General features: G+C 41.3%; 2 protein-coding genes across 2 annotated transcripts in view; one reads left to right on the top strand and one right to left on the bottom strand.

Moving 5' to 3' along the window:
- pkd1a (polycystic kidney disease 1a) overlaps positions 1-9,543 on the bottom strand; it is a 54,398-nt gene extending 44,855 nt beyond the window's left edge. Inside the window, exon 1 of the mRNA XM_068592322.1 lies at positions 9,121-9,543. Within this exon, the coding sequence (XP_068448423.1) occupies positions 9,121-9,392 (272 nt within the window). The 5' untranslated portion in view covers positions 9,393-9,543. The remainder of the gene's footprint in view (positions 1-9,120) is intronic.
- Positions 9,544-17,770: 8,227 nt separating this feature from the next.
- Positions 17,771-23,677, top strand: LOC137795112 (somatostatin-like receptor F_48D10.1). Its single transcript, XM_068592407.1, has 5 exons — positions 17,771-18,428; positions 20,177-20,317; positions 20,467-20,739; positions 21,603-21,749; positions 23,297-23,677. Exons 1-5 carry the CDS (start codon positions 17,775-17,777, stop codon positions 23,471-23,473), a joined length of 1,392 nt encoding a protein of 463 aa, XP_068448508.1. The 5' UTR covers positions 17,771-17,774; the 3' UTR covers positions 23,474-23,677.
- The last annotated feature ends 395 nt before the right edge of the window (positions 23,678-24,072 follow it).

Genomic DNA, 24,072 nt, shown 5'->3' with positions numbered 1-24,072 from the left:
CGTCACGCTGTCTTCCGCTCGTTGCTCACTCTTTTCCTGGTAAACGAAACTGTGCGAGTCCGACATATCGTGAAGTCATAAACTGTGTGCTGGAATAAAAAATGTCCCTCAGGTTTGCAGTATCACTGGAGTGTGACTGCGAAAAGGGAATTAATTTTTAATGAATTCAATTAAGCATAATTTTGAATTTGGTAACTATATTGGATTGACATTAACGGCACAAACTCATATCAAATACAAAAGTCCAGTTTGAGTTTTTTTCATTGTGAAAACAGAAAACTCTAGAAGACTTCCACTTGTCTTGCTTCATTTACGACATTGTGGACCCATCTTCCACGTAGTGATGCAATCTATCACGTCCCAATTATCAAAATAAATGCATCAATATAAAAATCTCAACCTACATATTGATGTAGACGTCACAATAAAGAAAACAACAAATGCATACAACATAAACACAGAAATCAAATGATGTCACGTGCAAAACACCAAAAGTAGACAAAAGTAATAATTTAAAGAACAGTTTATAAATGTGTCTGTAGTTGCCATTTTGTTAATAGATGTGTGGACTTAAATTAGACATTTACTGAAACTAGCTAACAGCGTGAAAGAATAATAATGGATGTCAGCCTACACTTCACTCTAAATATTCACTTGTGTATGAGCACCCTTCATCCTGTTCTATAAGTCATGGCGTATGTTATGGCATATGCTTGGTTTTTGTGTGTTTGCATTGATTTTTTTGCATCTGGCCCTTTCTATTGACATTTGAACTTTGGCAGGACCGAGCCGTGCTAATTAAATGTTCATAGTTTAACGCAATCATCATTTCTTTTATGTCAAATATCAAGTGACAACATTAATAACCTACTCGCTACTGCACATCAATACAAATGTGTTTTTCTATGGATTTTAATTCATGACAGGATAGGGTCCCCAAAGGTTAAGCTTTAAATGTGAAGCATTTGCATTTACTTTGTAATAGATTCCAACCAAATGCTGTGCTATTCATGAGCAAAGAAAGCAAAGTCAAATATAAATCGCTGTGTTTCAGTGTTTCCATCGACGTAGTTTCGCTGAGCAGTAGTGAGAAGATTACATGATTAAGGCAACATTTATCATATTTTAAACAATGCATTTGTCCACATGCCTCTTGTAGTGCCAAGCTTTTTGTTCTATATTTGTTTGGCTTTCTGTTGAAATGCACGCATGCGGCCCATTCAAACTCAACAAGAACGGGAAGAACAAGAGTCTACAGATAGAAGTTTGCCTGGAGGGGTTTCTGTCCAAAAGGGTTTATTTTTTATTTTAACCCGAGTCATGACAGGAGGTTTGTTGAGATTTCTGACAGAAACTTCTCCCATGTACAGTCTACAGCCACGAGAGCTGACATGAGGCTGACAGAGTCGCTTTGAGCTACGTGCTAATGTTAGCATGCCAGCAGGCTCGTGACGCTAACATTCTGATGCTAATATTCTGATGCTAACATTCCGATGCCAAGCAGTATGACGTCTTCCAAGGCTGTGTCCGAAATCTCCCTGATGAATAGACATTTAGCGGCCTTGTTTTCACATCTATACAATGCAAAGCATTGTGGGATTGTTAGAAGGTTAGTCTTTTTGTCCTGTGGTCTTTTTAGAGCACTGTAGCATCTATACGGGCGGCTGCAGCTCAGGCGGATGAGTGCTTCTCCTGTCACCACAAGGTAGCCGGTTCGATCCCCAGTCTCCCTCGTAGGTCACATGTTCAAGTGTCTCTAAGAAAGATACGCAACCCCGAGCTGCTCCCCGGGCGCCGCACAGGGCAGCTTTCTGCTCCTTGACCAAGGATGGGTCAAACCCATTTCCCAAAGGGGATTATTAATAAAGAATTGTTTATCTTCTCTATGCACAAATGTACTCAGAATTCAGATGCTTTGGAAATAAAATAAAGAGGGTAGTAAACAACAACTCTTTTGATGACCTCACCAATGCCACACAGACATGGTGATGGCCTTCCTTGTTCTTTTATTGACGGGTTTAAAGATTGGAGGAGCCGTGGTGATTACATGCAAACCGCAGATCAACTGGTAAAAAATCTGTTGCACACGGGCATAGATACACTATGTTTCATTTTTTTTTAAACAAAATCATAAAAGGACTGCTATGTAAACTGATAAAAAAAAAACACACGTGTGCATTTAAAGCCTTGGCTCGACACAGGCTGTTGTATGCATCCGGCCCCAAGCAATCAGGCTGTGTACACAGGAGTGTAGTGTAATTCAATTCAGTTTGTAAAAGGGCAAAGCTCCAAAATTACTGATGCAACAAGTGAAACAGAAAGAGCAGAGAGCACCATAATGAAGTATGTCAGCAGTTAATAAGCCTCCGACACCATCGAGACAGCCCAGAGAACGGCTGCAGAAATATGACAGTGAAAAGACTCCTCTGGCTCAGCCCTTCACTCCATAAACTAGAAGTCACAGCCACTTCATTTTTTTGCTCCCTATATTAACTCATCACTGCGCTCTGCGCTCTTTCTGATTGCTTTTCCGTTTCATGTGTTGCTTGCAGGTTCACTGGCCTATAAAACACAACAATTGTTATACTTTCCACCCACACAGACAGGTGCACAATTATGGATCCTCTGTGAACAAACGGGAGGATGGATTTTCATTACTTCCTTATTCTCGTGATCACAGTTGCACTTTTCTCAGCTGTGAAAAAGTAACTGTGAGTCTAAAAAAATGACATGGGACATTTCCTGCTCAGCAAACAACCTTCCTTCACTTGAAAATGCAAAATTAGCTTTTTGTTACACATTTGAATGATGGTATGACTTTGAATGCAATGCACACACACACGCACACACACACACACACACACACACACACACACACACACACACACACACACACACACACACACACTCTCTTGTTAATGTACAATGATGCATGAAAATACAGTAAATTCAGCAAAGCATCCATGACGCCTCTCTCTCTCTCTCTCTCTCTCTCTCTCTCTCTCTCTCTCTCTCTCTCTCTCTCTCTCTCTCTCTCTCTCTCTCTCTTCTCTCTCTCTCGCTCTCTCTCTCTCTCTCTCTTTCTCTCTCTCTTTCTCTCTCTCTTGCAGTGTCTGTTTATATCTAAATGCAATCAACAAAATCCAATGATCACTCTAAACTTCTTTACGTGGGAAGTAACAACCGGGAGACAACAGGTTTGTCAAGTTGTTTTGTCGAGCTGGAGACAAATTCTTATGTTTCCCCTTCGGTGAACTTCTGCCCTGGTGTGTTTCACTCTGACAACAACCCAGTTCAAAGGGTAACATTTCATCTTGACTGCATGAAAAACATGACAATGATCCATAAGGCATTGCAACAAGTAAAAGAAAAAGCTTGGATTTAAATGATCAAGATCTATTTTTTTCTTCTTCACAATTAAATGCATTGCAGAGATTTGATGTGACACAATAATACGGGTGATCTTTTTTTAATAAAAACAAATGTAAGACAGTCTTTGGGACTGTAAATATACTTGTTTGTGTTTCTCACTACCCACTACTCAGACTTGCTTGGCAATATGCTAAATTAATCTCTAACGAATTGGACAACTTCATCACCAGAAAGCCAAGAAGACACACATTGGCTGTATTGTGCACAGCTACATACTTAATTATAATGTATTTGAGTTGTATGTCTATATTCTACATGTTGGCCATTTGGCTCAGCCCTCCGCTCCACAAGCGCCACATTTTTCTCCTGCAGCACAACAACACATTTTTCCATCAAAGTACAGATGAATCTTCAAAGCTATGGTGTCATTCCTTATGTATTTTGCCATATACTTTATCACAGTATGGGCTGAACAGCAGAGTGGTGGATTATGGTGCAAAAGTGATTTTATGGATATGTTTCCTGACACTATCTGATCCAACTGAATCAGAATGAATTGTAGGTGAAAGACACAACTGTGGTTGTCTGGCAATGATCAAGTCTATACTGCATGCTTTGCTCATTTTAAAGAAGAGTTGTAGCTCAGTCATTTCTGTCAAACCTAAATAACAATGCTATCTACGTGGCTGAGCATTTCATGTACTTGTTTTTTATTTAACAGCATCCATGTGTCACTGCCAAACCTTGCATTGAAAAATCTCTCAGATTGTATCCTCTGTTACCCCGTTAGTTCCCAGTCTGTATATCCGTTTCTTTTTTAGGCTTTTCTGTCTGTGATCACACAACACATCTGGCAAAGCTTCGGCAGGAAGAGCTGTGTTGCCCACATGTGCATAAGCAAGTCTAGGACAGAGCGGTGCGTTTGTGGCAGCCGTCGGTTGTGTTGGTTTTGGAAGGTGTGAGCTCGAAGAGAGAAAGAAAGACCAGTAAAAAATAAACAAAAGTTTAAGAAACCTTCAAAAAGGTAAAGACCAACAAACACACACACACACACGACACACACACACACACACACACACACACACACACAGGCCTTCCTGCAGTCTGCTGTGTAACCACCACCAGCACCAACTCGATGAGTTAATAATGAACCAAGACATTTCTGTTACCAGCAGTTAAAAATGAAGTGCCTGGACACACACAACACGCACATGCACATAGGAGGAGAGCATGCGAGCTGTCTCGTCTTCTTCTCTCCGTGTTTCTTCCCTCAGGAATGTCTGTGCTTCTGAGAGTGATGTCATGAGTTACTATCGCCATGGTAACACAACAAATTCCAGCTCGCATATGGTCGGTCGATTCAATCTTTCCTTTCCCACTTCATTAAAGCATGTGTGTGTGTGTGTGTGTGTGTGTGTGTGTGTGTGTGTGTGTGTGTGTGCGTATGGGTGGTTGTAGGGAGGATAATCACCTCTGAAGGAGGAGAGGAACAGAGGTAGGAAAGGCACAAAAAAGTGAGTCCTGTCCGTCTGACAGCTGTGAAATCCAGCACAAAGTGCAAAGCCAAATCTGCTCCCTGTACCTTTTGTCTTTGTAAGCAATGCAACGTAAAATAAAGCGCTTTCCACACACACTTTTGTTTCCTAACAAGTGCAAAGCACCTGTGGGCGTCTGTTTGTTTTATAAGAAATCTTTTGGGGTTGTACTGTAATATTAAAAAGGATGCACTTCATCTCTTGACATGGCCTCTGGGTTCTTTTCTATGTGCACTGACTTCACTGACCTTAATGAGGAAGGTACTGTATGCATGAACAATCAAATGACAGCTTTACCGTATCGTTTCATAACCTATGAACAAGGAGATCCTTTTAAAAGGAGAATGACAGCAATGAAAGCTTGAAATGTGAAGCAATACAGTTACGTGTCACCAAAGAGATGGACCTGTTCCACCAACCCCATGACTTACACCGTGAACCGAACACATGTTCAAAGCTGTGTACTTTCAGATGGATGTTGACTAAATCTCTCATTCACTTTATTTGTCTTCTCTACGCACACAGACTCACAATCAGTTGTGTCACAGCAGTCTGCACACTAAACAAAGGCTGCAGACACTTTGGAGTGCAATCCACACGCACGTCCCAGAAGTAACTTCAGAAATGCATAAACTGTCTGTATGAAGTGTTAAGAAATGTGTGTTATGTGTGTGGGTTGCAACTGATGGACTGGTGTGTAACGGGAATGCTTTTCCCATTCATCAAAGGGAATTTTGTTGCTTTTCCCTGAAAGGAAAACTGTGTCACAAACAGTAGTGTGTGGTTACCAACAACCTTGTGGCATTAAACAGAAAACAAGACCATGCCAAAGGATTACAACATGTGAAAAATAGCCTTTCAAGATTATTTAGAAAACATAATATGATAATAGATTCTAATCTAGTAAAACAAATAGAAATACATTTAAAGTCCAAGTACACACCTTGTGGGTAAATAAATACTGCTTAGTAATCGAAATGTTTAATTGTTAATGTACAATGATGCATGAAGATACAGTAAATTCAGCAAAGCATCCATGACGCCTCTCTCTCTCTCTCTCTCTCTCTCTCTCTCTCTCTCTCTCTCTCTCTCTCTCTCTCTCTCTCTCTCTCTCTCTCTCTCTCTCTCTCTCTCTCTCTCTCTCTCTCTCTCTCTCTCTCTCTCTCTCTCTCCCTCCCCTCTGGACACACACGCTCAACCAGTCGCATCGGAGTGCTGATTTTGTTGAAAAAAAGGGGACATCCAAATTTCATAATTTTACCACAGAAAATAACACTCAACATGCACCTGCAAAGCATTTAAATCACATCACTGTGATATGAACAACAACTCCAAGGTCTCCTGCAGCGTTTTTTGAGGCGCCTCGCAGCGCCTATAATAAGGAGCTCCTCAGCTAAGGTGGTTAAATAAGCTCCACTAAAAAAAGTGTGATACACAGTAAAGTAAGTTATTAATGAAGTGATATGTGTCTGGATCTCAATGCCTAAGCTAAACTGTCTATTTGCAATAGAGATACAATTATTCAATTAGTTTTTTTGTCTCATGTGAGAGTAAACATATATTTTTTGGGGCTCTCACATGGTAGTAAAGTATTTTTGCTTCCATGATATCACAGATTATATTGTTTTGGCTGTTGTGATAATAAACTGCTTCACTTACAGAGAAATTGTGAAATTTAATATATTAAAAATAAAAAGGTCTGACATGGTGCGACGCAGAGAGTGACATTGTGAATGGAAGCAGGGGTAGCCGAGTCCGTGTGGAGCGAAAGAGTCGCAGTGGCACACAGTGTAAACCTCGGGCCGACACAGCAGTCTTAATCCCAATCCACCTGAGTGAGTGAGTCAAATGTCAACTGTCTGTTCATGGCTTGCACACCCATTTGGTGACATACACGCTTGTGAATAGACACACACTATCTTCATAAAAAACACACACACTCTCAACTACCCGCTGTGAGCCTATTATTAATTCACAGCATCTCCCTAGTTGATGTGTAAAGAAAGTTTGACAAAAAAACAAGTGCAGATCTGTAATTTGTTTTCTTCTCCAAAGTCTCAAGCAGTGCCGAAGACAAACTGGACTGAAACCACAAAGAGAGAAATCCAATTATGTCAGTCACTATTCATATTTGAGGAGATGAAAGCTAAAGAATAATGGCTTGATTTGGCTTTTGTTTTAAAGTTCAAGCCCTATTTTCATCCCTACACCCGTACCTAAAGCAGTCTGACACTATTTACTGGAGGACAGGCTTTAAAAGCACTTTGCAGAGATTCATAATAACCTTGATGAGAGGGAAAACTACTCAATAAACGTTAGGAAAGGGGGCTTTAGGGGAGCTTATATCTAACACATTACATCGTCAGACAGTCTGACCTTTGCCCCGACAAGTCCCTTTCAGTGAGTTATATTTTTCACTCTTTAAATATTGAGTGGTGGGTAAACAAGGCCAAGCACTGCCTGCAGCATTATCATATGAATATAGGGAAGTTCTCTATGGACCTTGGCTGGAAGTGTCTGTCTGCCACGGTTAGCCATGACGTTTCATGGCATGAGCTTAAATATCTGACTTTAGTTCCATGTTTCTGCTTACAGGGTGGGAGCAGCAGACAAGAGGCCAAATTAGTGAGGACAGTAATGTTCACATTGAGTCACCTCCACGTATGGCTTCTGCTAGTACAGTCGGGCCGAGGAAGTTTATCTAGACGGATCCAATTAACGCTCCAATAGAGTCTGACGTGATTAGAGACAGATCCTGCTGCAGTCTGCCTCTAATTAATGTGGCACCTAGCAGAGCCCTCTTCCTCTCTTATGTAAATATGATTATTAAATGTCAAGTGCTATTTAAGGAAGCTTGTTGAGATGAGGTAAAAAGATTGATATACATTCAAAATAATAATAACAAATATGCACGCTGCCTTCAGTTGTAAAGACTTTCTGCTGAAAGACACAATTTCATGGGCTTACAAAACCCAATTAAAATAAGCAAGTTCCAAAAAAATATGCATTGACTTTTTTTTAGCCCTGGCTTAGGGTACATTTCTAACTTAAATAGAAGAAGGCAGAGTGAGGGGAAATAAATAATTGATAACATATGTCTTCCATCGGTGCAGAACAGAATGTTCTCGCTGCAGCAGCTCCAGAGGCTGAAGAATGATCTGCACCACGAACAGCTTCACTTCTCTGGTCATCAACTCAACAAAAGCTATTAAACTGAAACACACACACACTCTCGCTCTCTCTCTCTCTCTCTCTCTCTCTCTCTCTCTCTCTCTCTCTCTCTCTCTCTCTCTCACACACACACACACACACAGTGCCACTCGCAGTCTGGCCTTCAATAGGAGCCTGCGTCACACACAAAAGTAGCCTTGAAGTAGAAAGTTCTACTCTTCTTTTGTCATTATTAACCTTCTGTTTATCACAATGTGTGTTTATCAAGGAATATCATGTATATATGTTTCTGTTCTTTGTTTTTTATTATATTGCACCATTGCGCAGGTCCGGCGTAAATCTTTCCAGGCCACATTAATCCAACCTCCCCATCTGTCAGAGTGCATGCGCATGCCTCTGGCTGCAACAAATCATTATTTTCATTATTGTCTAATCTGCCAATTATTTTCTATTTTAATCAAGTAATCATTATGTGTGATATATAATATAATACTTTCCAAAATAAAAAGATGACCCATAGACAGATACAAAATGCAGAAAAGCAGTGAATACACACATGGCGTTTGACTCAAGTCATTAATCATTAATCAAAATGGTTTATTTGGTTTATTTTCTGTCTATCGACCAATTGGCTGATCAACCAGTTTGTTTTGGTTTCAGGCATCACATCAACAAAAACCAGAGCATAAGAAAACTAACTTAGAGAACTATTGTCATCTCAGTCGGGGATGATGCACAAAAAAAGAGACATTATAAAAACATGGTGAACCGGGCTAAGCGCTCCAGTTATTGGTCACCACATGGCAAACAGCAGATCAATACACTCAGAAATATATGTATTTGTCAAAGTGGGGGGGAAATAAAAAGTAGCATATCACTTGCTTGCCACGTTAACTTAAGTAAATGTGCCCCCATTAGAGTATGTTTAAATATGTACACGAGTAATTTAAAACTATTCCCACCGTTGCCACCTCTATACAGAGTTAATGTCGCTTCCCTGCGCATCCCTGCCCTGCTCAGACTGCCGAGTCTCTTTACTCACAGCACGTTGGTGGCCAGCGGGATGTCCGCCGCTGCTGGGGCCCTCTCCAGCCCGAGGTTGGAGCAGTTGACGACGCAGGACGGCTGGGGCCCCGCCGGCGCGCAGCTGCAGTTCCCGGGACAGGGGCCGCAGCTCCGGCCGCCGTCCTGCGGCCCGGAGCCCCACGCCTCCAGGCAGCAGAGCGCCACGAGCAGACTGGAAAAGAAGCTGAGCCTCGGGACGCAGACGCCATGTTTTCGCTTGGATAAAGTCTGTCCATTTCCACAAGGCATAGCTCACTCACATCTCATCGCCTCTGATGGTGTAAGTCCTCTCAGTCTGGGAAGGAGCGCACACTGCACCGGACAAAGGCAAACACGCGCGTGCCCTTTCCACGGCGTTCATGTGAGGAGATGGGATGAATAGACACCGTTATCTCCCCTGTGTTTTTCCTCTTCTTCTGAAAATCTAACGGAGCTTCTTCAGAATCCTTTCAGGGGGAAAAAAAAGTTTTTGAGAACTTCCTCTCTCCTCCTCTTTCCACCTCCATGCAGTTCTCTGAGCCGCCGCTGCGCGCGCAGCCCTGCACGCTCCTCACTCCTTTCTAAAAGTCTCATATTCTACCCACAGTCTTGTATTCAACACAATTTACAAATTACATTTGAATAGTTCGTAGATAGAATATGTAATTAGTGTTCGTTTTTAATCAAGTAGTACTTGACATTATTTGTCTCTTTTGGTAGTTAAGGGATTAAAAGGCTGGTGGATTAGCATAGCTTCATAGGCCCCCATTGACCCTGAATAATCACATATTTATTGAATAATATGTAGCAATTTGATACAAGTGGTGAGACAAAGAACAATGGACCTTGTCCCAGAGCAAATTAACACTTAATTACAAACCATTTAAATTAGCAATATCAACTGATAACCAATGAATAATATGAATAGGATTCCAGGAGCATGGGGGTTTAAGGCCCCGCGGTTACCTGACTGCCTCTCCCACTTGATAATCCAGCCTTACTCAAGGTGCAAAATTCAATTTATTCATTCATTCAGTCACTAACAGAGCTCCCATCCCACCCAAATGTAGATTACAAAGCATGAAAAATAAACACCTGAAACGCAAACAAAAACAACACCAGATAGGCAGAATGTTGTGTTGTGGGCTCAAATGGGAATTGTAATCACAAGGTTTGTCCTCACAATAGTCCTGTTTATGGTCAGGCTGGTGCGGACACCAGAAGACCCATAATATTAAAGGTAACAGCTCTCTATTCAGAAATACAGTCTCTCTGGGCTTAAGCTCCTTTTATTGAAGGCCTTTATGTGTTTCTAATGGTAAACTATTTGAGGCTGGACAATGTCGATATCATACCTAACACTATTCACTATTTAATGAGCAATAGCACTTTGTGTCATATATTCTGACCCCCCTTTGCTGTCCTCAGAGGGGCTTCGGAGGACGTGATGGAGGTTTTTCATCTGGTCTGTCCTGATAGACAGTCTGTCTCTGGGTGTTGATATACATCTCACGAGGCTGAGCCAAGCGAGGGTGGAAGCTTATTAAACTCAATCAAATCAAATGTATTTCAGAAAACATTTACAATTTTGCGGCGGCAGCACGCTAATCTGTCTGAGCATGTGTGTCTGCGTTTAAATATCTCTGCAGAAGAGCAGCCTCCATGGATTCTGAAATAATTCAAAAGATAAATTAAAAAATTAAAAAACGCATGAATCTTTCAGAAGTTAGAGATCCCTATGCATTCCTTTATCTTGAGGATAGGTTTATGACTGCCGCCGATACGGCCTCCTTCACCCGCAGAGATGTGAAATTCTTCATCTGAAGTGTGGAAATGACACAGACCTGCTGTGATTTGATTGTGAAATGACAGTGAACTTCTTTCACATTTTAGAAACATGACCCCCCCCTCCTCCCTCCACTTTCACCCTCCCTTGTCGCTCTGCAGTATTTCCTAAAGCAGTGCAGGGCACGTGTTAGGTGTTTCCTGTGTATTTGAGTTGGCCAGGGCCCAGCCATCCTCGCTGCAGGCATCTGGTGCTCTCTACAAAGAAAAGAAGAGTCCCACAATAACTCTTGCGCTCGCTTATCCTCATTGGCAGGATTTCATTGCAGAGTTCATACTTGAGAAGCAAAACATGTGTGAATGGAAGAGGGAGTGGATCAAATGTTTTCGGGCCGAATAACTCAAATTCTTCACAGCGAGTACATGACACTGTAATCAATAGACGCTATTTTAATACCGTCAATACGTTTTGTTTCTCCTTCAAGTTTGTTGAAACCATCTTATTTCAGACTCTGAAGGCGCATTTATTTTATATATTAATTGAAACTCTATGATGTTTAGATTGAGTAAAATATTCAAGAAACTGTTGTTATTAATGCATGCACCATTCAATCAAATGGAAATCATTTTGATGTCTTTTATTTATTCATATTTCCTCCCTGCTCAGTTTAACAGATTATATATTTTTGTATGAGTTTGTGAAGACCTGTGTGTCATATTCCTTGGAAATCGTGAGAATGAAAAATGAGTATTTCTTATCAAGTAGAAGCATTATAAAACAATATACGACCTTACAATGTTGAACATAGAGTTTTACCTTGATGCATCTCGTGATGTTATCCAAGATGCTGCAGTCTTTACAGGGAACACTTCACTTGAGGTGACACTTAATTAAGAATGAAGCTTTAGTTTAGATACTTTCTGAATTGCATCACCCCCAATTACTGAGAGTCTCAAAGGCTTCACAAGCAAACATTTTAAACACACAAAATCTGTCAAGGATAGAGCAAATCTGGAGTGTTTGATTAGAGACCACTGAGCCACAATGAAGGCAGAAAAGCATAGTGTCACGCCAAAACTATAAGAACTAGACGTGAGATGATTTACTTACTTCTGGGGCAATCAGGGAGATGTAAAGGAGGTGAGTTAGGAGGAGGAGCAGAAGCAGGCGCTGGAAATGACGTAAAAAAGGGTTAACAGAGGGCAGGTAGGCTGAAACGACAAGACCAAGACCCTATCAATAATATGGCAAACCAAGCAAAGGAAATGATTTAATTCATTTCAAAAAGAGTGAGAGGTCAGACAGGATTCGTGACAGAGACCCATAAAATAGAGTTTTACGGAAAGTAATGAATTTGTGCAGATATTTTATAAACTAAAATATTAGACAAATGACAATTCTGACTAAATGATGCAACATGAAAAGTGAATGAACCAAAGTTATTAAAGCTCAGATACTCGTTAATTCATCCCGTTCTAACTGTCAGTCCTGTACCACTCCATCCAAAGCAGTATTTTGTATTTGTCTGGCATGGACTGGTCACGTCTGGGCTGCGTGGAGGTAAAAAGAGCTCGGCTCCTGTTTGGTTATGGGGAGGGTCCTCCAGCTCAGCAAGGAAAACAGCTCTGAGGCCTCCGTCTGTGTTATTGTAGGGCGACAGGAAGAGGTGGGTGTGGTGCGGAGGTAGAAGAACGAGGAGGTTGGGAGGGTCTGCGTTCCCTTTTCTGTTTTCACTGTTGCTGCTGTGAGCATTAATTAACACTATTACTTTTGCCATGTGTGTGTTGATTCAATTCACACATTAAAGGCTTTGTGTTGTTGTTGTTGTTGTTGTGCTGAACTGCATTTCATTAAAGATACGTTTCAAATATAAAGAATACACAATATATCATGCAAATTTTTAGTTTAATACTTGTATTTGGGGTTTCGACGAGAACATGTTTACATGTTTTAATATTAAAAAACGTGTTATTGATATGTAGTCGGTATACAGTCTGAATATACCTGTATCCGCCCTCTGTCTGTAACGTGCTGTTCAAGCAGTTAATGTACTTTCTCGCTTATGATTACTTACATACACAATTACTTTTTGGGATATCTACAAATTACGCCTTATTATTTTTTGTAGGTTTAGCTACGAATGCTGAGATCAACCTGATGTCCAGAAGCCTTTAAATAATACAAGCCATATTCAGAGTTTGACAACATATAGATAAATTGCATAGTATGGAGCACTAACAACATATGAAGCACAATAATGACAAGACAATTGCATCTGGTAGGAATGATATGCAATTTTAATTACTTTACTTACTTTACATTTACTCATGCAACTTTTATCGTCAATGAGTAGAAGAACATTAACTTAAAATAGATGCATGGTGTAAAACGGACTTTGGCAATTACTTGTTTTTATTCACTATAATAGCATTCTTTATTTAAACAAATGTGATACTTGTCTATCAGGATCCGATGTTTCTAACATTGAACTTCAACATAGCTAACTCTTAGAAATTAGGATTTAATTATTCTTTTTTTTAACGTGAATTTTGTATTGGAATACCTCAACCTTTCTGATCACTAATGTGATATTAGTGATCAGCATAAACATGACTTGCGGCTCTTGTCCTGTAATGATTGTATTTTATTACTTATTATTTTGTATTTAACACTTCATGTAAGTCAAATAGTATACTTTTTTCCACAATAAAGTATACTGCACACAGTCACAATAAAAACATGGTACATCATGTGAAAGCTACGGCGTCAAGTCAACACTTCTGAACGGAGATTTCCTTTTTTTTGAACTTTTAAAAATCTTTTATCGACGGAAACATTCGTTCAGATTCGTCATTACCTGTAAATGTAATACTCTAAAGGAGGTTTTCTATGGAGCTGGCAGTGAGTTCATATCCAAACACAATAGTGAACATACAGAAAAGAAGAGGATTCATTCACCCTCACAGAGACGTGGAGGTATCCAGCGGGTGCAGCAAGGCCAAACCACTTGTTCTGAGTACAAACCACATATACTAAATTACCTCGCTGACCCGAGGTAAAACATAATACACAATGTGAAAATCTTCTCCATCTGATTGAGACTGGACTCTGCTGTCATTCTCAGGACCTAGAAAATATACAATTTCTAATTTTCTGGGACGTGTTTTCAATACTTTATTGTGTTTCTCTGCCTACCCTGTTTTTCCTTATATTCAATATAACATTTCTTTATATGTGTTATATATGAGCAGGGGAGTATTAAGCTGCTTATCTTGTGTTTTTTCACCGACACTGATAATTTCATTCTCTTTTTTTCTGTGGCCAGCCGTGTCTTATTCTCTCTCACATACACACTGCCCACAAGACAATTATGTCCTTTGACAGGCCGGTAAGGTCAACCCTTGGGCTGTGTGATAGCTTCACTGCAGGGGATTGTTCTGGAGATAGGCACACCTTCCCGTCTTTACCCAACTGACACTCAGATATTAACAGAATAGAGAGCGAGTCAAAGGAAGAAATAAGTCTATCCTTTTTGTGACTGACATTTAGAGATGCACATAATGAGACGAGCAGTTCTAATAAATAATACATCTGATGGATAGTTTGACGGGAAGTAAGACATTTATAAAGCACTAACATGGCTTTTATGACGTAAAATGACATACAGTACATACATTATGTGATATGCCGTAGAAAGAGTTATGTGAGCAATCTATATGAATTAGATTATGTGATAACAACACAAACCTCCCAGATGTTTGTGCACTTACTCTACTTTGAAAAATGTACAAATAATATCAACAGGGGACTAAATCAAATCCACCTGCTTCTGCATTTCTGTGCTCAGAAAGCTGTGTTTCCAGGGTTGTGTGGTTGCATTGGATATCTTATTTAGCATGCATGAGCCATCCGTCGAAGCAATTTACCAGCAGGACATTAAACGATAACTTAATGCAAATCACATCGTGAGTGAGCTTCACACGGTCACATTAAATGTGAGAGGAAATAATTAGCAACCTGTTTTCCGCGTATGACTGTATAGAATGTGGAAGTCTTTTGTTGCGGCCGAGCAGAGGTCCATCCGACTCACAACACCTTTCATCTCTGTAAGGTCTAAGCACTAACATTACTGCTGGATTGCTTTCGCTGCCACTTGAAGTGGGAGGTTTTTCAGAGTGTCTCCATGTCCATGCAGGTGTAATAGACACCAGCCTTCCATATAGGTCTAAACTATATTATCTGGAAATTGCCTGCACAGTATTGGTTTATCTTGACGAGAAATTTTGTCGAGAACAATGAATACAAAATGTTGGCCATTCGTGGTTGTTGTTTGTCTGCCCTGCTGGTTTTCGACCAATTTCCAGATGGCTGGTTCTTCACTATAATGGAAAGTGGCAGCAAGCACGACTCCAAATCTTGAACAATATATCGGGTACACGGTAGCGGCAGGGACAAAGGAAACACAACAGATGAAGATTCTTCTTGTTTATTGTGGACAACAATAAGCCAGAAGAAGACCCTTGTGTATCTCAGGTCGGGTGTGATTAAAGGGACAGAACATATTAAACTGCGATGTCCCCGGTTTGACTTCAGCCAGCAGCCTTTGGCCAAATAGTTTAGAAAATTACTCCTACACTTCAAACTTTATTTCTGTTCACACTGGAGATGACTGCATTCTTGTCAGTATAGCCTTGGAATACATCTTGCTTTGGCAAATAGCGTTGACTAATTAATCACCATTGAGATGAGACATAATAGACGGGGAGGTTAAGTCAGTATGAACAGCAAACAAGGAATTAGTTGATTTATATGGGTATTGATGCTTGTATATCAACCCTGTTCAGATACATCTTTTACCTGAACATTATCACAAAGCTGCCCTCTTTGCCTGGATTATGTAAATCCAGTTATCTTCACGTGTATTATGTGTGGTTGTGTTGGATCAGCTGTCTTTTACTTCTGATGTGTCTTCTGAAAAATACTAATCTTGTACAGACACAAAGATAAGATAAGATAATCCTTTATAGACATGCTGGGTTGTATCCAGTAAGCACAGGTGTTTTGAGCATTATACACTGGTCTTTGGTCTGTTATTAAAGGTACCCTGTGGAGTTTATGACCATTGGTGGCGCTATGGAGCAATGTTTTTAAGAGCGGGTCCCTGTTTTGATTGTATTGTACTGTATTGAAAATGCAAGTTTGTACATGTGTCACTGAATGTAAACATAACTGTTTGTTTACAAGATATCACCAGTTAAAACTTACGTATACATGTTCAGTGTGAAATGGATCTATTAAAAGGAATATACAAATATAATATCATATATTCATAACTATGTTTTTATTTGTGTATAATGATGTTTTCATTACCTAAGAAGGAGCCGTGTATATCCCCTGGGTCCTGCTCACAGAGTCCTACAGCAGATCAGACAAACCAAACGCTGGCTGTGTTCATGTTTTTATACCCAATGGCACCTTCGTTCTCATAAACGCTTGGAGAGGGCGGAGTGAGAGAAGGGATAATAAGTTGATTGCAATCTGCTGCCTCACCACTAGATGCCACTGAATCCTACACACTGCCCCTTTAAATCATCTTTGAGGTTGTGACTACTTATACTATTTACTGGCTTGATCTGAAACACATACTATGTTTATGATGATCATCTTCTTCCAAAGTATAAATCTAAGGAAAAAAAAGTAAAAGTGGGGTATGGATTAGCAGAAAAAGTATCTAAATGTGTATATTATTTATTATTTAGCTTGGTAAAATGTTTACCTCTGATGCTGGAGCAAAAAACAAAGAGAGACAAACGTCCCACTGCACTTGTCCACGCAGCAGAAATATTCTTCTTGACATTTTGTTGGGTGACAGCTCGAAATATAACTCTTATTTATCTGTCACGATCAGAGTCCCACTCTGTTGCGCCCTCTGCGTTTTCTAAAGCAGTAACATTGTCTCTCTCTCTCTCTCTCTCTCTCTCTCTCTCTCTCTCTCTCTCTCTCTCTCTCTCTCTCTCTCTCTCTCTCTCTCTCTCTCTCTCTCTCTCACCTGTGTTGAATGAAAGTTGAAGAGGACGAGTGAGAGAAGCTGGGAGCGTCTGTTGAGACAATCTGCTCAGCACCACGGACAGCGAACAATTAGGCGCTCAATTGGATAATTAAAGGAGAATCAGAAGACGGAACTGGTGGATAAACTACTTTTATTTGATCACACAAAGACTTGGGCTTTTATCGCTGCGTCCCAAAGTAAGCACGTCCTCGTCTTCGCGTCTCATCAGTTAGCGTATGTGGGATTTAAACATGTTTATCTTTGCGATGTTAAGATTATTGAGAGAATTAAGAGTTTAGATACTACTATTGCAGTCATAACAACATAAACTGTGCTATCACGTATATTCATAAAGCAAGCAATATTATATAGTGTGTAGTAAATTAGATCTGCCGTGCGTAAAAGCTTTGGCACTGTTCCCGCTTGTCTGTTTGCAGGTCTGGTCGATGGGACACCGGAGAGGAGACAACGTTTAGTGTTTGGTTAAAGTACAGCAGCGGCTTGCGATTACGGACACGACAACTTGTTAAACATGGTTAAATTAGGAGACATGGCAACACATATTTGTCTTTGGAGTTGGGTCATTTCGCACCGTTTCCAATAAAAGATCACCAATTTCCATCTGTTGTCAGAGCGCACACTCTCGTTGGGTGCGCAGGCACACACTTACATGTAAACTCTAAACTAGATAGAGATAAATAGCTGAAAACACTTTGTATTTGTTTTCATCTGATACCTTGTAGTGTGACTGCTGGTGATTCTCCTCTTGATTGTTTTCCAATTCAAGCATGGAATAAAACCAGCATGGCAGAAGTAAATGTCCTCTTCTAAATCAGTGAAAACAGCCGGGGGACCATTCCGGACTGTGGCACCATCTTCCCCTCTGAAACCCACAATGGAGCCCCTGGACCAGACCTATGGGTTTCCCTCAATATCGGACCTCAACTCATCCGCGGCCACTCCCTCGCCCTTCCTCTTATACCCCCGCCTCTTCAACGTCTCCTCCAACATGTCAACCCAAAGCGTCCCCTTCCAGGGCAGCAGCACTCTGATGACAGCGGTCATCTCCCTCACAGTCTTCATGGTGGGTCTAACTGGCAACACTCTGGCCATCTATGTGGTGCTGCGCTATGCCAAAATGAAGACAGTGACCAACATCTACATCCTGAACCTGGCTGTGGCCGATGAGCTCTACATCATCGGGCTCCCCTTTCTCACCACCCAGAATGTGCTCTCCTATTGGCCGTTTGGCTCCTTCCTTTGCCGCGTGGTTATGACGGCGGACTCCATGAACCAGTTCACGTCTATTTTCTGCCTGACGGTCATGTCCATCGATCGTTACCTGGCTGTGGTTCATCCAATCCGCAGCACCAAGTGGAGACACCCCCGCGTGGCCAAGGTGGTGAGCGCAGCCGTGTGGGGCGTGTCCTTCGTGGTGGTCCTGCCTGTGGTCATCTTTTCTGACGTTCAGGTATAAACTCTACCCGGTCCAGATAACAAGATCAGAATTAAAGGAATAATTTGCTATTTTGCAACACATACTAAACTGACTTTGTTGCTCTTGTTTGTTGAGTAAATAGATGAGACATTTGCTGGAGGTTATCCAGCTTGTGTTCATATTTACTCTGTTTTGCCAAAGCTGTGTTCGGGGTTGCAAGATGAAATTATTTTTGAAAGCAAAAGTGCATTCAAAGAAACTGGGATTTATAAAGTAACCTGTCCAATAGCAAACTAATGATGAAACATATTACGTTAGAACCGTTTGAAACAATATGGTTTTCTCCCCAGCTCTATGGAGCATTTCATCTTTCAGCTCATTGTTTTGGTTTCATATATTTAATGTTCTTGGCTCACTTTTGCTGCTCACATACAATCTGCTGGCAACTGCTACAATAAAAAAACTCGGATGAACCTGGTAAACCCACTGAATGTATCCTGTCCAGCACCAAACAACAGTTATCAACTAACAATTGAACTATCGGTTAACTTCCACACTGAGCTGCCAGGTGAAGGCATAGTGGAACATTAAGTGGTGAAATACACATATCTTTCCCTCAGGAGTCAGAGACCAAAAACAGAATGACAAGGAGAATACTTAAATTATTATACAATATATTGTTATATTTGCCAGCAGGTGGTCAGAATCACAACTGTAGCAATGTAAATCATGGGTGTTTTAATAAGCAACAATTAAAAAAGTAATAATTATGATTTGGCATAAAGGGCTGTGGGGAAAGAATACACAAGTTGTTGTTGAAGTGAAGAACAGGAAAACAAAGTATTTTGAAGTCTTAGAAATCTTGCAGAAGCTAATAGATAGATAGATAGATAGATAGATAGATAGATAGATAGATAGATAGATAGATAGATAGATAGATAGATAGATAGATGGATAGATAGATAGATAGATAGATAGATAGATAGATAGATAGACAGACAGACAGACAGACAGATAGATAGATAGATAGATAGATAGATAGATAGACAGACAGACAGACAGACAGATAGACAGATAGATAGATAGATAGATAGATAGATAGATAGATAGATAGATAGATAGATAGATAGACAGATAGATAATTACTTTATTGATCCCCGAAGGGAAATTCAGGGTCCAAGTAGCTCAAGACATCACACAACATAATATATACATACACACACTATTAAAAAGGATTGTCCAAAGACAAATTAAAATCAAGTTGGGTGAGAAGAAGTCCATGCTGGGGTGGAGGGAGGGAGGCGTGTTGTGCAGAGGGCTAACATATAGCCAGTAGCCAGTAGGGGCACAACAGCACGTGAAAGAAAAGTGTTGCAGTAAATTCCCTGAGACAAAAGCTTTTCGAGAGATGGAGAACTTGCCTTCATGCTGCGCCTTACTGCTGACCTTTTGGTTTGATAACAACGGGGGACAAGTCGCTGACTGCATTAACAGTTGTTTCTTGTTAGCAATTTACGCACAGCCAGTAATGTCTGGAAATGTGCTTTTTGTGTGTTTTACTCAGTCAATCATCGCTACACAATAAGCAAAGCCAGTATGCAAAACAGAAAGACTGAAAAGGTCTAGGTCGAAGCAAAAATGCTGATATATATATTTAAATCAAGTACATAATGTGCATTTTGTATTTCTTCAAAAATTCCTTCCCTTTAGGAGCTTTGTAGTCCAACACAAATGTGGACCCCACTACTCAACGTCTGACTGAGCATTTCTTTTCCCTTTAGGACACATTCAACTCCTGCAACATGAACTGGCCAGAGCCAAAGAACGTGTGGTCGACAGCTTTCATTCTCTACACGGCCACAGTGGGCTTCTTTGGACCGCTGCTAATCATTTGTCTCTGCTACCTACTTATCGTCATCAAGGTGTGTGCATCAGGCTGAATGAAAGAGCTCGTGCGTACTGAACTGTGTACCAACATAATGACCATTTCCATCATACTGGACATCCCCTCATTTGAATTGTCATCACTCGTCACATATTCATCCTCTTCACCATCATCGTCATGGTGCAGATGAAGTCATCGGGGGCGCGGGCGGGCTTCACCAAGCGCCGGCGTTCGGAGCGCAAGGTGACGAGGATGGTGGTGGTGATCGTGGTGGTGTTTGTGCTCTGCTGGCTGCCGTTCTTCATCATCAACATGGTCAATCTGGTGGTCATCATCCCAGAGTCCAGTGCCACTGCCGGCATCTACTTCTTTGCCGTCATTCTGTCATACGCCAACTCCTGTGCCAACCCGGTGCTCTATGGCTTCCTGTCGGACAACTTCAGACAGAGCTTCAGAAAAGTAGGTTTTATTCTCTGGGTATTAAAACAGTGGAAAGATAAAGGTTGAAGAAGAAGTAATTTGCATTTTATGACGTTGCAGAGAGTTGGATTATACGATCAATACCGCTGTCTTCTTTCAACATAAGGCTGCAGCCAGCTGTCATCTATGTTAGCTCAGCATACAGCACGGGGAAACAACTAGTCTCATTCCACCCAAAGACAAATTAATCTGCATAGGGGTACTTTTAAAGCTTGTGAAGGTAAACCTATGTGTGTTTAATCTATGTGTAACAAATCAAACTGTTCATTCCTATCTCTGTTCTGGATGATCATTTGATCAACAACACATCTGACAATGCCTGGTAGCACGTGAACATGAACTAAAAACTCATACCAAACATAAATCACCTGTTAAGGTAAAAGGAAGTTTGGTTTTGGGATAACTGATGTTTTTCAGGGAGCAAAGAAACCACGACATATTATCCCAAATTAAAGATGATTTAATCTGACCGGTATAAAGGGCAGGTATGAAAAAAAAAAAAACATCAGGTAGCTTGGTTTAGTTTTAGTTTCCTTTTTTTTAATCTTATCTGGACTGATACTAATTTTCACCAGAATTGTCTAAAAATGCTATTCGAACAATATGAAAGCAAAATCTGCAAGTAGTGGCTTTAACTAACTTTGAAAAACACTTGAGCGTGAACCAGTGCACTTTGCCACATGACAGGATGTCTAAAATAACAGTAAAACCATTTGGACCAGATCTGCTCTCTCGCCTGGTGGTTTTCTCATCGGATCATGTGTGTACGTGTGGTCAGTGACCTTCTTCACAAGAGATATCCGATGTAGTCTCCATAGCCAGTTGTCGTTGTGGCCCTGCAGGTGCTGTGTGTGAGGAGTGTGAGGTGCAAGGCCAATGGGGTGGATGATGGCGATCCAAGCGCACCGCGCACTGAGAAAACCACAGCACACGACTGCGTCGTTCTCTCCCCTCGTAACCAGGCCTACCACGATCCCCAGAGCAGCCAGGTACTACAGGCGTGTGTGTGTCTGCGTGTGTGCATGCGTGCGTGTGTGTGTGTGTGTGTGTGTGTGCGTGCGTGCGTGCGTGCGTGGGGGGAGAGTTGTTATAATAAAACATATACATGTTGATGCTATTCTGACCACACACACACACACACACACACACACACACACACACACACACACACACACACACACACACACACACACACACATTTTTGAGCGAGTCCAACAACTAAGGGAATCAATAGGCAGGTGCGGGTATTGAAGAAGGATGTGAAAGGAATGCTGCTGTCAAGGCAATGAAAACATCTGGAGGTGGGAGTGAAAGATTATGAGATGAGCGATTCATGTGTGTGTATATGTGTGTGTCAGGTGTCAGAAAGAGATCGATAGGAAAGGTCTGCTCAGTCTCTGGAGCGTGGAGCTTTGTGTCCAATTAGATGACTCGCACAAGGGCAGTGAGGTGCATTAGACTGGCAGACCGGCTCTGATGAGACGCTCCCAAAGTTCCTTTAAAGGGGATCGAAAGTGCATCTTCCTCTATAAGTCACAGTGTGTAAGAGTGTGTACAGAGTATACGTCAGTGAGTCTAAGTGCTCCATTATTGATGTCGAATGCTTAGTTTATTCTCAGAGTTTAACTTTGTAGAAATGCAAATGAATACTGACAAACACACGCACACATACTGCACCACAGACACTTTAAGTTTACCGCTACGGACCGGTCGGCAGCCAAAGACTAAGATGGTTCACATTCCTGGTCACAATCATGTATGTTTTGTCTCAGGCAGGTTCTGTCTGTCTATTCTCGCGGGTCAATACATCATCCTTGATACGAGTTAGAAGATGACAGAAGAAATAGAGCACAAAAGAAAATGGGGGAGGATTCAAAGGAAAAACAGGAACGCAGTCAGGCTTATGTTGGAGGCTGAATCATTTCCTACGAAGCCCTCGTGTGTGTCTGAAGGCAATATAAATCCAGTGCGGCGAATGGCGGGCTGGGCCGCAAACAATTGACGCTGACACATTATCATGAACGGGGTTTTATTTCATGAAAGTCTTAAGGATTCAAGCATTAACTTTATGTTTTCAGCATTTCGTTTCATAGTTGCTCCTTTTAATCAAGACACACAGAAAGACCTCTCAGCAACACACACACACACACACACACACACACACACACACACACACACACACACACACACACACACACACACACACACACACACACAAATTCAAATCTGTATAGTTTTGTTGGCGCAATGTCCGGCAGTTATGAGGTAAAATGGAGCAAAGTTTAAGGTATTGCAGAAATAGCTGTTTAAAAGGCTTGTTTTTGCAGAATCATAATGTTTCCTCGCGGCCTGGGAGCACACACACAAAGTCCTGGCACTGTTTCACAGTCAGGAAGTCGTAAACGTAGACTCATCCAGCTAACCCAGATATGTATTATCTTCATTGAATAACTTTAATCTCCTCACTTTTTTTGACACCTTCTTCCTTCATTTCCCTTCCTCCTGGACCCTGTCCCTTTTCTTCTTCTGTCTGAAGATCTCTCCTCATCCTCCAGGCTCGCCTGTTTCCCGCACAGCAGCAGACCTACACCACTCTAACCCTACATGTCAACCTCCCTCCACTTGCCCGGGAATCGGACCCCAACCTCCCACAGTGGCCTCAATAGCAGCTACAGCAGCCACCGCGTTAACCTCAGTGGACACGTTGGCTTAACCTCCCACCCTCACCGCCCCGACCACGTTCTCCTGCCCTGCATCCACAGCGCCACAGGAATAGTGACCAACAAACGATACAAAAGATCAGGTGTTTTATGAATTGAAAAGGCACGCTGAAGAGGAACCATGAGATGGGACGACGGGAGTGAAAGCAGAGGGATTGGATCAGCTGATCCAAATTGCGAAAACTGATGCGTTTCTACAGCTGCAATGTAAAAATCTATTTCCAGGACAATTTTCTGTACACTTACTCCAAATGCATTGCAACATTTATGATCCATTTCGGTGAAACAACCTCATACATAATTTGTTCACGTCTTAATGTGTATCTCTACCTGTATGAGTCACCCAGCTGTTCAACAAGTCACCTTTTTCTTCCCATCCAGACAGAAGCCGCTCTCAGTAGTTCTCACATTCACACCGCTCTTCTCTTTCTTTCCGTTGATTTGTCACACAACATGTAAGAAGGAACTTACTTTCAGTACCAAAAATGTGATTGAGGACAAGCCAGTGGAGAACATTTCGTATCAGAAGTTTATTTGGGTGAAACAGACATTGCAGGGTTTTCCTTTGCATCCGCAAGTTGTGATTTAGTCT

This window comes from Clinocottus analis, unplaced genomic scaffold (assembly GCF_023055335.1).
Source record: "Clinocottus analis isolate CAN_PGR_092001 unplaced genomic scaffold, fCliAna1.0.p SCAF_27, whole genome shotgun sequence".
Lineage (NCBI taxonomy): Eukaryota > Metazoa > Chordata > Actinopteri > Perciformes > Cottidae > Clinocottus > Clinocottus analis.
This window is presented reverse-complemented; position numbering and strand designations above follow the sequence as displayed.